The 15,221-nt window shown below is 43.1% G+C and overlaps 1 protein-coding gene across 2 annotated transcripts in view; it reads right to left on the bottom strand.

Moving 5' to 3' along the window:
• The window catches only part of Snx25 (sorting nexin 25), a 110,527-nt gene that overhangs the window by 7,425 nt on the left and 87,881 nt on the right, over positions 1 to 15,221 (bottom strand). Inside the window, exons 9-15 of one of the 2 annotated variants that reach the window (XM_041632492.1) lie at positions 14,199 to 14,471; positions 12,344 to 12,505; positions 9,484 to 9,615; positions 7,694 to 7,834; positions 4,910 to 5,023; positions 3,696 to 3,860; positions 1,059 to 1,176 (exon numbers count right to left, since the gene is read on the bottom strand). In XM_041632492.1, the coding sequence (XP_041488426.1) occupies positions 1,059 to 1,176; positions 3,696 to 3,860; positions 4,910 to 5,023; positions 7,694 to 7,834; positions 9,484 to 9,615; positions 12,344 to 12,505; positions 14,199 to 14,471 (1,105 nt within the window). The remainder of the gene's footprint in view (positions 1 to 1,058; positions 1,177 to 3,695; positions 3,861 to 4,909; positions 5,024 to 7,693; positions 7,835 to 9,483; positions 9,616 to 12,343; positions 12,506 to 14,198; positions 14,472 to 15,221) is intronic. The other variant, XM_041632493.1, reaches the window with a different exon arrangement.

The raw sequence follows: 15,221 nt of genomic DNA, 5'->3' as shown, positions 1-15,221 counted from the left end.
TCCTCACTCTATTCCTTTTCCGGTTCTCCCTTGGTTCCCCAGCTCCCCCTGCCCAAAGGGCCCTTGCCTCCTATTAAAGCTTGTTTGTTTAAAGCAGAGACAGCTGCAGCTGTCTGAGGAGTCTGCTGAGGGCAAATGCATGCATCGCATCTCAGAATCAAGGCCGTTCTATTTATTCCTCTAGGAAATGTCACTGACAAAGCCAAACACCCATTCGACCGAGGATGCGCAGGCTAAAATGCCAGCATTTAGAGCCTGCTAAGGCTGTGACCGGCTCTGACACACTCACGCTGTGCTTTTGTCTCTGAGTTTCTGGAGAAGAGCAACCAGATAGAATGCTGCACGCTCACTACTCCCACCTCTGTGGGAAGTAGGAAGACGTATAGATTTGTGGGTAAGACTCCATTAAAGAAAAGAAAGACTGAGTGGAATACTATTGTTTTCTGAATGTACTGAATCATGTTAAAGATCAGTGGCTATCTTAAAATAATATAAAATGCGACAAGGCTGCAAATTTTTCATCTGAAAGAGTTTAATATTTGGATGGCATTTTATCATGAGAATTTCTTAATACAACTAGCTTCCATTTCTAAAGTTTATTTTAGCTTTAACTTCAGTTATTGAAATTAATCTACAATGAACCTTCATATATTAAGCATATTTATATTAAATATGTATTATATGTATACATATATATCTACAATACCACCCTGGGATCAAAACTGCACTTTAGTAATAGGCTATGCAAGTGATTTTCTAAAATAACTTTTGGTGATGAGACAATGAAGCTACACTGAGTCACATGAAAAGAGTTCAAAGCATTCCCTCTTTTTAAATTCAGAGGCGCACAATGCTGAGTAAACCAGGAACCCAGGTTTGAGGAAGACAGAAATTCTCTGTCCTAAGGGTGTGCCTCCAGCACCAAGCATGAAGTACAACCCTGCACTGTCTCTAAAGCGGCTGGCACATTAGAGCACTTGCCGGGTGGATGAACACATGTAATCCATGCCAGAAGGAGAGGGATAGTAACCATATCTCTAACCAGCAAAGAAACTTACTTCCTCGAAGTTCAAAAATCTCCCCGATCAGCATGAAGCACGGCTCAGCCAAGGCCTCCTTCTTCCCATCCACATCGTCACCATAATCTGACAGGTCGCTGTCTTCTTCCATCTCCTCCTGGGGTATAACAACACCGAAGGCAGCGGCAGGTTACCCAGGAACTCAGTACACGATACAGAGCTGACTTCCTCTATCAAATACAGACTCCACTTCATTCTAGCCTTTTCCTGTTGCTTGACTTTTAAACTTCTAAATCTATCCATGTTCAAGTTGGAGGATAGACTGCTTCTACCCTCAGGGAATAGCCTGACTCTATAGCCAGAATCAAAGCTTAAAATAAGCAAACTAGAGGCGGTGGGGGGGGGGGGGGATCACTCTTTAAATAACCAGGGAATTAGTAATACAGTTTTCTAAAGAGGATGAGGTTTTATTTTTTCCATTTTGAAAGACTTTTAACTAAAATGGTTTTTAAAGTTCACTGCTCTTAAAAATATAAGCATTTTAAGGTAAGTGAGGTATTTTTAAAGTTCTGCTTCAAGCATCTACTGTATACTTTAGGTAGTCTCATTTCCTGATTTACACGCCAGCACATGTCAGTCCACACATTAGACGTCAGGCACCAAGCCGGTGCACATGAGTGCAGTAAGGTCCAGAATCTTAGTGGCCCACAGTGGTCGGCAGAGACTGACATACACAGGAATGGCAGTTTTTGTAAGAGATGAAGTGCTGCCCAAATCCTAGGCAGTGAAGACAGCTAAAGATGGTTATTTTAGTGTCCACACTCCAGTATCAGGAATGATTACATCTTGTCGCATGGATCACTCACATCACATGGTATTGTCAGGGCTATTGGTTACTCACCACAACCTGATGGCAGGCCCTATGGCTGAAAACAACTCTTACTTAAGTCATTGAACACAGAGAAGTTGCCTGGTTTCTAACTAGAAGCTTCACCACCACTGACTAATATTTACTGTGCAGGAATGAGACCAGACAAGAAAGGTAGTTATCAGTATCACCCAGCTACAAACCCTGAGGTCTACAACAGGAACCGGCCTGAATGACAAATCAGTACAGTAGTGGCATAAGTGTTATGGGAGTAACCAACCTTTTTCTTTTGGTTAATTGGATTTAAGACCCACTACATGAAATGGAACCCATATCTGACACCGCTAAATAGGCCAAAATAACAGAGTACACAGATGATGGGCCTATGGGGAAAACCTACTACTATTACTTAGCTAAATGAACACAGCAATAAAATGACTACTGATGGCAGATCTGTGCATTACTCTACCCTCATCAGAGAAGTTCCTTCCTGCAGTGACGGTAATTAACCCAGAGACCCAAAACTGGACAATGTGCAGAGAGTAAGACACATAGCAGTACTCAGTCCTAAATGGGATGTCTTCATCAAATCTCTCTCCTTCAGGCTCAGGGAGCTGAGATTTTTGTTGGTTTATTGTTGCTTTGGAAAGGGGGGAACATGATGTTGGGTGGGTAGGGAGGTAGGAAAGGATCTGGAAGGAGTTGGGGAGGGAGAAAAATATGATAGAAATATATGAAGAAGTTTTAATAAAATTTAAAAAAGAGAAAAAGAAAGTTGAGCTTGTAGAACCGGCTACCAGACTAATGATAGGTCTTTGGGTGTTATCGGGTGAGCAGTCAGACAGCTCCTTGGAAGCACAAGGAGTTCTCTAAAGCTTCCTGGCTTCACATTGGTCCAAGAACATGAAATGCTTCAAAGAGACTGAGAAGGTGAACACTGAGGAGCAGCCACAACACTCACTGTTAGAGAGCAATTTCACAGTCACCAAGTCACTGTGTATCCTAAGACGGGGTAATGGAGGAGAGTTAGCCAGGTCTAAACAGACACGGAGAAGGGAGGTGGTAGAGGAGCTCCAGAGGCAGGGGGTTCATTCAAAGACTGAAGAGAGATGTGGGCATTTCTTTCCCAACTCAGAGTGCAATAAATAAAGCACCACACTTTTGTTCATAGTCTCCCTGTGCCACCTCAATAAACCATCCTGACAAAGAGTCCATGCCATCTAGCAATAGACTAAGAAGCAGCCAAGTTTGAGGCCAGAGAGCCCCAAACAGGTGGTCCAAACATACTTTAACCCTGAGGTTCAGACTGTGAGACTGAACACGCCTGTTGTCTCTCTGGTGACTGCTCTATCATACACACTGCTGCCAGGTTCTTCCTGATTCAACATGCTCCATGGTTCTTCACACCCAAGAGTGAAGCTTTGACCCCCTAAACTGCCATGACCCCTTTGCTTCATCTTTCATCTGCACATTACAGACACCTGCCAATCTAGTGTGACGATCTGCCCACTATCCCAGACACACCTGAGACCTCAGACCCATACCAACCTCCTCCCTTGATGCTTTACTCTGGTCACCATCCGAGGCACCGGCAGCCACAACACTTCCTGTCTACGGTCCGCTTACCCACCTAGTTATTTATCCTCCTGTTTCTATTTTGTAATTCTTTCAAGTGATTAACTCCCAAATGTGAAAGTGATCATTGAAAACCTTTGCCTTTCAAGAAACAGCTCTTCCTTTCCTTCAAACAGCCTTCAAGAACTATCTCTTAGAATACACTAAAGTGGGACCACTTTTGACCAGCTCACCTCCTGATGGGAGAAGAAGTCTCGAGGAAGCTTCTCCAGAAAGGAAGATAAGGAAAAGGAGTTCTTTTTCCCCTGCACGTCAATGACCTTGAGGTAGTCAGGAGAAGGGCTCAAGAAGGCATAAAGTGCTTCGCTCTGACACAGTCTGTCATCCGAGAGCAGGTTCTGTGAAAGAGGAGAACTAATTACTGCTACATAGAAAACTATCTGGGTTGCTGCGAGCTACAGCCAGGCAAGGCAGGCAGAATGAACTATGTTATGCACTCACTTTCACCATAATTCTACACAATAATTCTTATCTCAGAAATAAACTACATAAGAATACTGTCAGAGGTCTTAACTGCAAAAGACATAGTGCTGAAAACCTTAGCCAGCGGCCATAGTATGCAAACAGTGCTCGGTGCTGCTTGAAGCCATAAAATTTTTATTTTGCACACCACTCAAGATCTCCGGGGCTACTGCTTTTCAAAGACAAATTTACTCATCTGCATTTAACCTATTTAAAATTTGCATATTACATGTGCCTACCACAAAGGAACCTTTAATGGCTGGGTTCAGATATGGTGCCCTTGCCCAGCAAGAGATGTGTCACCTCTTTCAAAAGCGTGACTGTTTATACAGTTATGTAACTGTTTACACTGGTCCTTAGCACTGAAGTCCTGGAGTTATGTCCACACTTATCTGGCCTAGGAGAAAGAACAGACCATAAACCAAAGGGTTTGGGTCGTTTTGTTTGTTTCTTTCTTTTTCTTTTTGAGACAAAGTCACACTATGTAGCCCTGGCTGGCCTGGAACTCACTATATAGACCAGACAGAACTTGAACTCACAGAAACCCATCTGCCTCCATCTCCCTTGTGCTGGGATTAAATGTGTTCACCAACACACCTTGCCATAAATAAGTTTCTGTGTGAGCTAATGTGGTTACAGTACAGATCAGCAACACGACGACAAAAATGTTCTGCACCTAGTGTCCTAAGAGAGCAGGTCTAAAGGAAACAAGCCAAAGGAAGCCGTTTCCCCTGAAGGATATTATGGGTGGGAGAGTGATCTTTGGGGAAGGTGTAGAGATGGGGGACACCTGTGTGGTGCTGGTAATATAAACTGGGGGTGGCTAGAGAAAACAAGCGGCAAACTAGCACGTTCCTGGGGCGGTGACAGTCTACGACAAATAGACAGTCTCACCCTTAGCACCCCAAATCCCCCACGTGCTTACCTGTAAAAACTTATTCAACTGATTCTTTGACTTTTCCAGAAACTTGTGATCTATGGATTTGAAAGGCAGCTTACTGAGAGAAGGCAACTGGACTTTTTTTAAAGAAGGGACACACTGTAGGTGGAAAAGATTAAATGTTACTCTTTTGAAATTACATTTTCATCTTAAGAAAGTTTATAGTTATAGTTAGAACAAACCAAGTAGCCCCCTCTTACATCTATTCCTCTGCCCTACTCCCCACCTCTGGAGACAGACTCTCACAGCATAGTCTGGTCGACCTGGAGCTTGTGATTTTCCTTTCTCAGTCTGCCTAATGCTGGGATCACTGGAATGCACCACCAAACCCAGCTAAAATGCACACATTGTAATCAGGCTCAGAGACCCTGGACGGACAGGAAGCCCAGAACACAAGCTTTTCTACTGGAAGATGTGTTTCTAACTTCTTGGGGGGGGGGGAATAAAAAGGAAACAAAACATAGGTTGTAGCTCTAGTAACTGCTCTTCAAAGGAAACCACAGACTAAATATATTAGTAAGAATAATAACAACAGGCCTCCTTTTGTGGGTGGAGTCCCACATTCTATCAGAGCAGTGATCAATATATGATATGTGTTATTTTATCCTTGCAGCAGCTCTCTGAAATTTTAGAGAAGCAAACAGGCAGTGAGATTGGAAATATACTTCTACTGCTTACATATGTCAGACGAGCGGGTCCCCACGACAGGGCACCCAGGGTGGCAGGTGGAAAGGGAATAAGATGTCCAACCATTGGTCCAGATGAGGAATGACAGCCACAACACCACACATGGATTTTATACAGTTTCATTCAAATAGCATAATGCTTTGGTATAATTACCATTTTTAGTTTTAAGAACATTTATTTTGCAAGTACATTTTATGTCAAAATTTATTTTCCTCTTTTGTCTTTGCTAACAGACTAAGCTGACACTTAGCTTTACTTTTCCGTGGCTTGTCCCACGGAAAGCAGCACAAGTCTCTACAGTGCTAGCTTTACCCAGTAACTACTGGAGAAATTCATTCTTACATTGGGATAAATGTTTTGTTTTCCATAGTCAGAGTAACTGCAGTCAAAGAGAGAAATGCTACAGCATTTATGATGCCCAGTTTGGCTGCCATTTTTTAAAAGCACTTGACAAGTTGTTATTCAGAAAGTCCTCAATTAAGAGGGTTAGAAATCTGATTCTTAATGACACCCTGCTAAACTCATAGAATGGAACCTAGGATAATCATCAAGAGGCTTCATCCAGCATCTGACGGGAGCAGATGCAGAGACCCATAGCCAAACATAAGGCAGAGCTTGGGGAATCCTGCAGAAGAGAATGAGGAAGAATTGGAGGAGTCAAGGGGGTCTAGACCCCACAATAAAAATAGCCGACAGAATCAACTAACCAGTGGTCATAGAGGCTCACAGAAACTCAACTGACAATCAGGGAGTCTCTATGAGTCTGACCTCTGCACGTTATGACTGTGTAGCTTGGTTCCTGTAGGACTCCTAAAAACGGGTGTGGGGGCCGTCTCTGACTCTTTTGTCTATTTGGGGGATCCTTTTCCTCCTACTGGGTTGCCTCGTCCAGTCTTAATAGATGGGATGTGCCTAGCTTTATTATAACTTGCTATGCAGTGTTTGGTTGATATCCCCGGGAGGTCTGCTCTTTTCTAAAGGGAAGAGAGGAGGAGTGGATCTGGGGGAGATGGGATATGGAAGATTCAGGTTGGGAGAAGAGGGAGGGGAAACCATAGTTGAGATGTACTATGTGAGAAAAGAATAACAAATAAAATAAACAATTCTTATATCTAAAGAAAAAATGTTAGAAATGACCTGGGAGACAAAGCTAAAGGAAACATGTCTTTCATTGGCAAAAGAGTAAGGAGGGCTTCTCTAGTGTTGGTTCATTCTCGGCAAGAGAAAAACAGCCTGGAATTCAAAGTGAAATGACTGCAGAGGTTTTCATTGCTGTGATAAAAGGAACTTGTCTTCGGTAGAAAGTGAAATCACCTCTAGAGGAAAAGCAGGAGGAACAAACTGGTTCTGACACTGGCTTGACCACTCTGCACATACCCTGAATCAAGTAAGCAATGGAGTCAGTTCCCTCGATTAGCAAAATCAGGAACTCACTAGATTGCTATGCTATTCTACAAGCATGATACACATTTATAATATCTGCATCTACATATATATCATATATATGTAAGTCAAAGTGAAACAGTGCTCATTACTACTGAAAACAGAATCACAGAAGCGTTTCCTATGGACCACACATCCTTCTGCCTGCTCAGTAGCATCTACTCCCTTCATCCTCACAAACAGGAGATGTAGATCTGAGGAGCCAGTTGTGCTCTCTGGCTCTGGGTGTTTTCATCCACTCCACTCTGCAGACTCCTGGAGTACACACAATGAAATCCTACATGCTCTGCCTTCCTAGTGCCTTAACACACCACTGATTTCAGGACCCACTGAAGGGTTACAGACCACAGCTTCAATCTACTGGTCCTAGATCCATGGTCTCTGACATCTTTGGGGCTCTTCAGCAATTTATAATGAAAATCAGACAACCATCTGCCCTGAAGGATCTGGAGTAGACTAGATTGTTTGATCTATGAGTAATTTCCAAATGTCAGGCTGAAAACACTATGGCACCGGCAAAAACAACAAGCAGAAAGAGCAATCCCTTTTCCTCTATGAATGGTGTGAACTCTTGAATGTCTTCATACTCGGAAATTCTATGTCCTGTGATCACGAGTCTGTATTCACGGGTAGTCGTACCTCACTAAGTTTCCGATGTAAATTCTGAAACTCACTGAGCCTTCTTGGGACGGTCCAGTTCTTAGTTTCAACCCCTCCAACTTCTTGTAGATTTACCCTGACAAAGTAACAAGGCATTTGCTCGCCATTCTCTTCTGTCACCTTGAAGAAACAAACAAACAACAAACAAACAAATAGCCCAGACAACTAAATCATAATAAGCAGACACTATAAGAGAATTTTAGTGACACACACAATTGCCCTCTTTCTAGTGTACCCTGTACGGTGCCCTTGTTAAACCCTGGGATCCTAAGAATGATCTATCTTCCCCTTCCTTTGGCATTATTAGATCATGTTATATGATCTTAGAATAGGGGAGATCATCTGAATAGAGAGCTAAATCATAAGGGGCATTTGTTCTGTTACAAAACAGAAAATGAAGTCAGAAAGACTTCATTCCCAAGAAGGAAACAAACAAGAACAGACAGCCCAGACCTTGGGTTTATAACAGGGACTCCTGAACTCTGCCAAGAGTCTCAACCAGCCTGGGAGTGAGTGCAGACACCCTGGCCTTGTGCCACAGTAAGTAGAGATCAGCTACTGTGGTAGGGGTCCTTTACTGTCCAGCTTACCCGCCCCCCCTCTCTCTCTCTCATACACACACACACACACACACACACACACACACACACACACAGATGCACACATGGGGCAATTATACTAATTCTAAGTCTGAATTAATATAACTTAGAGAAGAATTAAAAAGGCAAAGAGACACTAGGTTTCGTGGACACCCACACGCACCGTATAAGGGAGGAACGCTACTCCATTGTACAGGCGGGACATGGGGGCATGGCCAGAGTAGCCATGTTTAATGGGAGTGCTCACAGGAGCCCTTGGGCTTTCAGAGCAGCACCTGGAGAACAGGCCGCATGTTTGCCATATCTAGAGGAAAACTACAGTTTGAGATTTAAGCTCCCTTGCACTCAGCCTGTTGAGCTGCTGAGACACTGGCAGAGAGGAGCTTAGATAAGAACAACAATCAAAAGAAACAAAACATTGGTGCCTGTGCTCACTTGTGACCTCACTACTTGTATCAAGTATGGTGGGCGTGACTAGCTATCCCAGCTTCCCCTGACTAGGGAGGAGGGAAGGGCATCAGCCAATGCTTAGGAGCTCTTTCCTCTAACAGGAATTATTCTGTAGTCAAATGGAAGGGGACAGAGCAGGGGACAAGAAAGCCAATGGGGCGAAAACAATCAAGGTACATTATACATGTGTATGAAAACATCAGAATGAAATCTATTATTTTATACAACATATACTGATCAAACAAATGGGTAAGAGAGGGGGTAAAGTGTACCCTTCAAACCCTTTGAAAAATAACCAAGAGGAAAAATATTCATTACTAAAGATTTTAGAGTTTCTGAGATCTAACTGAACAAAATGGAACAATAAAAGTTACATTTTTTATTATTTCCAACTTCCTAAAAATACTTTCCATTTTATATCAATCATAACAGAAAAAATAGATCAGTACTCCAAGGGCATTAACTGTTCCTGTCTCAAGGTTGCTTACAATTCAATGTACAAAAGCACGGAGTTTCTGACTGAAGTGGAGTGAGCTCAGATCCACTCCATGAAGTCCTGGGCAGTTTCCCCTCGTGCACGAGCACACCGGAGAGAAAATGGAGGAAAGGAAGGTAGTAGGCGAAGGGGGCTAACAGAATGAGCATGGTTTTTGACCTTTACTCTTAATTCTCCAGGGGAAAGCTATGGTTTAGACAGAACACCTGCGGCTGCGGCCATACCTCTGCACTGGTGATGGTTGCTTTCCACAGGCCCAGGTTCTCACACCACCAGTCCGTTCTTGCCATGTGCAGCTGGAGGTCTGTGCATTCTTTCTCTATCAGAAGTATTTCATCCTTCAACTTGGAAATAATCTAGCACAAGACAAACAACCTGGGAGTTATGAAAACAACTCAGAGGCTCTGCAATCCAGCAGAGAAGCAGCACAGAAACCAACACACAGAACAGCTGTGCTTCTCTACGCTAGTGACGAGTGGCCTAAAACAGTGCAGTTTCACTTAAAACAGCACCTGGAAGAATAAAATTCTCAAGTATTAGCCAAGGAAACGAAAGAGTTCTGTAATACATACTATACAACACCAATAAAATGATGAAAAATGACAAATATTTGTAGAGATCCTAAGTTCATGACCTAGAAGACTTGATATTGATGTTGCATTAAATAAATTTTAAAAATGACTTAGACATATTTTATATTTTCCAACTTGAACCACTTTGTTATTTTACTTTTAATCTTTATGTGCATTGGTACTGGGTCCCCTGGAAAGGGAGTTATAGACAGTTGTGAGCTGCCATGTGGGTGCTGGGAAATGAATCCAGGTCCTCTGGAGAGCAGTCAGTGCTCTTAACCCCTGAGCCATCTCTCCAGTCCCCAAGCCAACTCTCCAGCCCCCAAACTGAATGACTTAAAAGGCAGATGAGCCTCCTCCTGGAGGCCCCAGCCCTGAGCACAACTGTCTGTCAGGAGTGGAGGGTTCCCTACACAATCCAGGGGCAATTTGATTGAACAGGAAATGAGGGAGTGTTCAAATTCAGCCATCACAACAATGAAGCCACCAACTTGCTTGAGAACCTTTCATGTGATTAGGGCTCAGAATGCTTAGCCCACAATTACTAGAAATTCTTTCAAGAAAGGTTAAAGAATGTCTCTTGGCCAAATAATCCACGCAACACTCTCCAACTCATCTTTCATTTGGCTTCCTAGAAACACAGCTGAATTGAAAATGAAGTAGTCTAGAATCAATATAGCTGTTCTGGAGGAACAGGCCACACTGCAGTCACCGTCCACTGTGCAGGTGACCCTGTCTATCATGTCAGAGATGTCATAGGAAAACTGCCGGGCCCTCCACGCTCCCACACACTAACTGGAATGGCTCCGTGTTGAGGGGAAATAAATCTATTCTTATGATGACTCTGGAACCTGGTACTTGTCTCCTTTCGCCCTCACAAGTCTAGAGAAGTAACACAACTACCTGGAGAAAGTGCTAAGGAGTCTAGCCTGTGTCTTTCTTCAAAGAAAACCCACTGCTCCAACTGAACACTGGATTATAAATGAATTAATATTTTGACTATAGATTGGTAAAATGCTTATATCTTCTTACAATATTGTTTCAGAAATACTTTATTATAAAACTATTTGAATAGTCATGAAAGAAGTATTAAAGAAGTACCAAGCATGGAAACCCAATGTGATTCATTAAAATTATTTTACTATAAGTTGCTTTCCTCAGCACATTCAGGAAATGCTGGAGGATACTCATATAGAACAAATCACACCTCCACTTTAGAAACCCCATTGGATTCTAAAGACACATAAAACCAGAGCAAAACGGGTCCAAACTGTGAACTGCTTTTCACGAAAAGTGTGTGTGTGTGTGTGTGTGTGTGTGTGTGTGTGTGTGCGCGCGCGCGCGTGTGTGCATTATGAATGTGTGCATTGCACACTTAGGTGTCTTCTTCAACCACTCACCGCCTCACTTTGAGAACCTGCAGTTCATCATTTTGGGGGGCACACTGCCTGGTTGTCAGGCTGCTGGCATCTGCCCATCTGACTCACAAAGCCGCCCCTTCTCCGCCAGTGCCATGCCTGGCTTCTGCACGAGTGTGGGAACCCGGACTCAGCTCTCACGCTTGTGCAGCAAGCACCTTACCCCACTGTTTACATTTTTTAAAAAATATGATTTGTTTTTATTTTATGTATATTTTCTCGGCATGTATACCTGTGTACCACATGCATGCAGTGCCCACAGGGACCAGAGAGGGCATCAAATCCACTGGAACTGGAGTTAAAGTAGCTGTTAACTGCCATGTGGATTCTGGGACCAAACCCGGATCCTCTGCAAGAGCAACAATTGTGCTCTTCTTACCCATGGGGTCATCTCTCCAGTCCCAAGCTGTTAATATTTTTTCTCTTTGTTTTTTTTTTTTTTTTCAACACAAGGTTTCTCAATAGCTATGGAGCCAGTTCTGGAATTTGCTCTGTAGACCAGGCTGGCCTCGAACTCACAGAGATCCACCTGCCTCTGCTTCCCAAGTGCTGCGCCACTACTGCCCAGCTATATTTTAACTTTTTAAGTTAATTTTCAAAGACATATTTATTTTATTTTTCATGTCTGAGTGTTTGCCTACATGTGTGTCTGTGCATTGTCCATGTGCCTGGTGCCTAGGAGGAAAGACAAGGGTGTCAGGTACCCTGGAACTAGGGATACAGACAGTTGTAAGCTGCCACGTGGGGCTGGAAACTGAACCTAGGTCCTCTGTAAGAGCAGCAAATGCTCTTCACTGCTGAGTCCCTAGAATTTTTCAGATTAACATTAATAATGCCCTTCCCCTTCCCGAGCAAAGAGAAGAATCAAATTCTTTGGGACCAGGGTAACAGGTGTTCAGAATTGAAACCAATAAGGAAATATCCAACACTTTCAAACTCTAAATCCTCTTGGCTTTTAGGGAAACACTGTTTTCATGATTCTGTGAAGCTCTCCACCTGCTCATTCTTAAGGAAGCTGACAGCTCTCAGTAGAGAAACTACTATTTACACAGAGGACAAACGTTCAGAGACAACCTTGAAAGCTAGACAGTTACCTTCTTATCGGGTTTTGGTGCATTTTGAATAGAACTTAGAGCTTGCCTTTTATATTCAAGCTTCTCACTCAGCTCTCGAAGTTTGTTTACAGCAAAGCTGGTTTGATCGCTAATCCCACTGCTGCCTTCTATGGCTTCCTCGCCAGCCTCCCCTCCTGTACCCTGGCGGAAAAACAGCAAGCCAGCACGTTTTACAACAACAGAAAGTCACCTCCCACCCACTGCTGTCCCCAAACACCAGATTCCCCTGAGGAATACTGAAGAAGAACCTGCCTAGTGCCTTTCTCCTTCCCCAGCAGAGAAGAATGGGATCATTTGAAACCAGAGCAGCGGGTGTTCAGACTCCTGGGAAGGAAAATGTCTAACAGCCCAAATGGGGGTGGAACCCCATGGACCAATCCCCAACCACGGGAATCTGTGGGACAAAGGGAAGCAACTGAAGCACCTGCCATCCCTTCAACAGGAATGCTCTCTCTTCCCTGCAGGAAACAGAGCTGGCCCTCCCCAGGCTTCCAACAGTTCTATGAAATCCTTTCAAATAAAATGTCCATATTTAACAACTCCATGGCATTTTGGTGAATTTTTTTTTGTTTTGTTTGGGGCATTTTTTTTTTGTTTTATTGGTCTTTTTACTGTTTGTTTTGATTTTCAAAACAAAATATGTGTATGTGTGTGTGTGTGTCCCTTGCTTTTTGGTGTTCCTGTTTTGGGGACAGGTGGAGACACTAACACCATAAAATTAAAAGTTGTATATTGGGAGGTTAGAAGGATCTAGGAGTTGAGGGAGGGGGAAAACATGATCAAAATATGCTGTATGAAAAAATGAATTTAAAAATGTTCAATTCCATACTTCTAGAAGTATTTCAGTGTGCACTTTGTTCAGTATTGTTCTTGAAAATGTATTATGCACACCAACATATATTTTACAGGTAAACAGCATTTTGCAGTGTGATTTGGGAAGGCCTTGGCTTTCTATTGAACAACAGATTCCTTAGTTTCCATCTGTGGACACTGCGGGGAAATGATCAGGACTCTTCTTCCAATCTTTTCTCCTTAACTTCCTCCCAGATTGTTTCCTGAAGGTTTTTTAATTAATTGTAGCAAACAGCAAATTAAATTAAATGAAAGTATTGCTAATTCCAGAAAAACAAGCTGTTTTTATTTTTGGATATTCTTACTTATTACATGTAAATATATAAAAGGTAGGGGTTCCTTTTATTGGTTAATGAATAAAGCTTCTTTGGCCTACAGCAGAATATAGCCAGGATGGAAGGGATATAGAGAGAGAGTAGGCAGAGTCAGGGAAACACTGTGTAGCTGCCAAAGGAGTAACATGCCGGCACTGGTAATCCACAGCCTAGTGGCAATACACAGATTAATAGAAATGGGTTAATTTAGGATGCAAGGGCTAGCTAGGAACACGCTTAAGCTATTGGCCGAACAGTGTTATAAATAATACAGTTTCTGTGTAACTATTCAGGACTGGGCAGCCGGGAACAAACGAGCAATCTCCATTTACATAGACGCATTATGGCAAAACCCTACACGTTGTCCTCAAGTGAGTGCGTTCATGAAAAGTACTGCACATGTGTGAGGATGTTTCAGGCAATTATAGTCCTTCTAGGTGCACCGTGTGCCACCACAGGAAAAACTCAGTGAGGTTGCCCCTGCTGCTGTGGGACAACTTTGTTTGCTTTCTTTGCTCATATGAACTAAAACAAATTCTATCATGCAGCGACATTTTCCTACATTTCAGTGATTTCAAACATTTCTTCCCTTAACTTTTTGGCAGGGGTTTGGTCACAAGAAAAGGAGCTGGCACAGAAGAGCGGAAGTGAAGGTGCCCGCGGCTCACCAGCTCATCCTTGTCAGAGGTCGGCTGTACATCCCGCCTTTCTTCCTCTCTTGTCATCAGCCTCTCATAGAGGTCACTGACGATGAAGGATGGGTAGTACCTGTCCCGCAGCGCCTCATACACATCCCCTTGGATTTTGCTGAACACCTCGATGCCTTTGTTTCCTACGAGACACTGCTGGATTTCTTTGTAAAGTGACTTCTCCACGGGTATTTCTTTGCTTTCCACAAAGAAATTCTGATAAATTTCACCAACCAACTGCGGAATTTCATTCTGAAAAGACAGAAAGATGAAGAGAGAGATAGGTAAAAAATGTTGTCTCAGCCAGGTGGTGGTGGTGCACACCTTTAATCCCAGCACTTGGGAGGCAGAGGCAGGTAGATCATTGTGAGTTCGAGCCCGGCTTGGTCTACCAGAGCAAGGTCCAGGACAGGTTCCAAAGCTACAGAGAGCCGGGCGGTGGTGGCGCACGCCTTTAATCCCAGCACTTGGGAGGCAGAGGCAGGCGGATCTCTGTGAGTTCGAAACCAGCCTGGTCTACAAGAGCTAGTTCCAGGACAGGCTCCAAAACCACAGAGAAACCCTGTCTTGAAAAACCGAAACACACACAAACAACAACAACAACAAAAAAAATGTTGTCTCTGAGAGAAATGATTTTCCACTAAATCCCCTACATGTTACAGCTAAGAGGACAGTATCTAGATGCATCCTAGAACTGTAAACCCAGGGTCTCAGCCTTCTGTATTCACATTCAGGGCAAGTATCAGACCTTGAAACAAGTCACTTCTTGAAGATGAATACTTACATTGAGCAGTTAATATCTCAAAACGCTACAGGAAAGTAAATCAAGAAATGGACTAGCTCTAATATCGCAACACATCCTCAACTTTGCAGAAACGTGACTTAGGAACAGTCTCACTGACTTTTATCTGATGTAACAATGAGGGGCTCACCTCTCTAACATGGAAAGGAAAAAGCCAATAGAGTAACCACAGATAAAAACACATGGGTATTCTTCAGACG

Source organism: Microtus oregoni, unplaced genomic scaffold, assembly GCF_018167655.1.
Source record: "Microtus oregoni isolate MIOR12 unplaced genomic scaffold, Mior012 000041F_ref0000270, whole genome shotgun sequence".
NCBI classification, from domain to species: Eukaryota; Metazoa; Chordata; class Mammalia; order Rodentia; family Cricetidae; genus Microtus; species Microtus oregoni.
The sequence above is the reverse complement of the archived record's forward strand: the minus strand, read 5'-3'. Positions and strand labels throughout refer to the sequence as shown.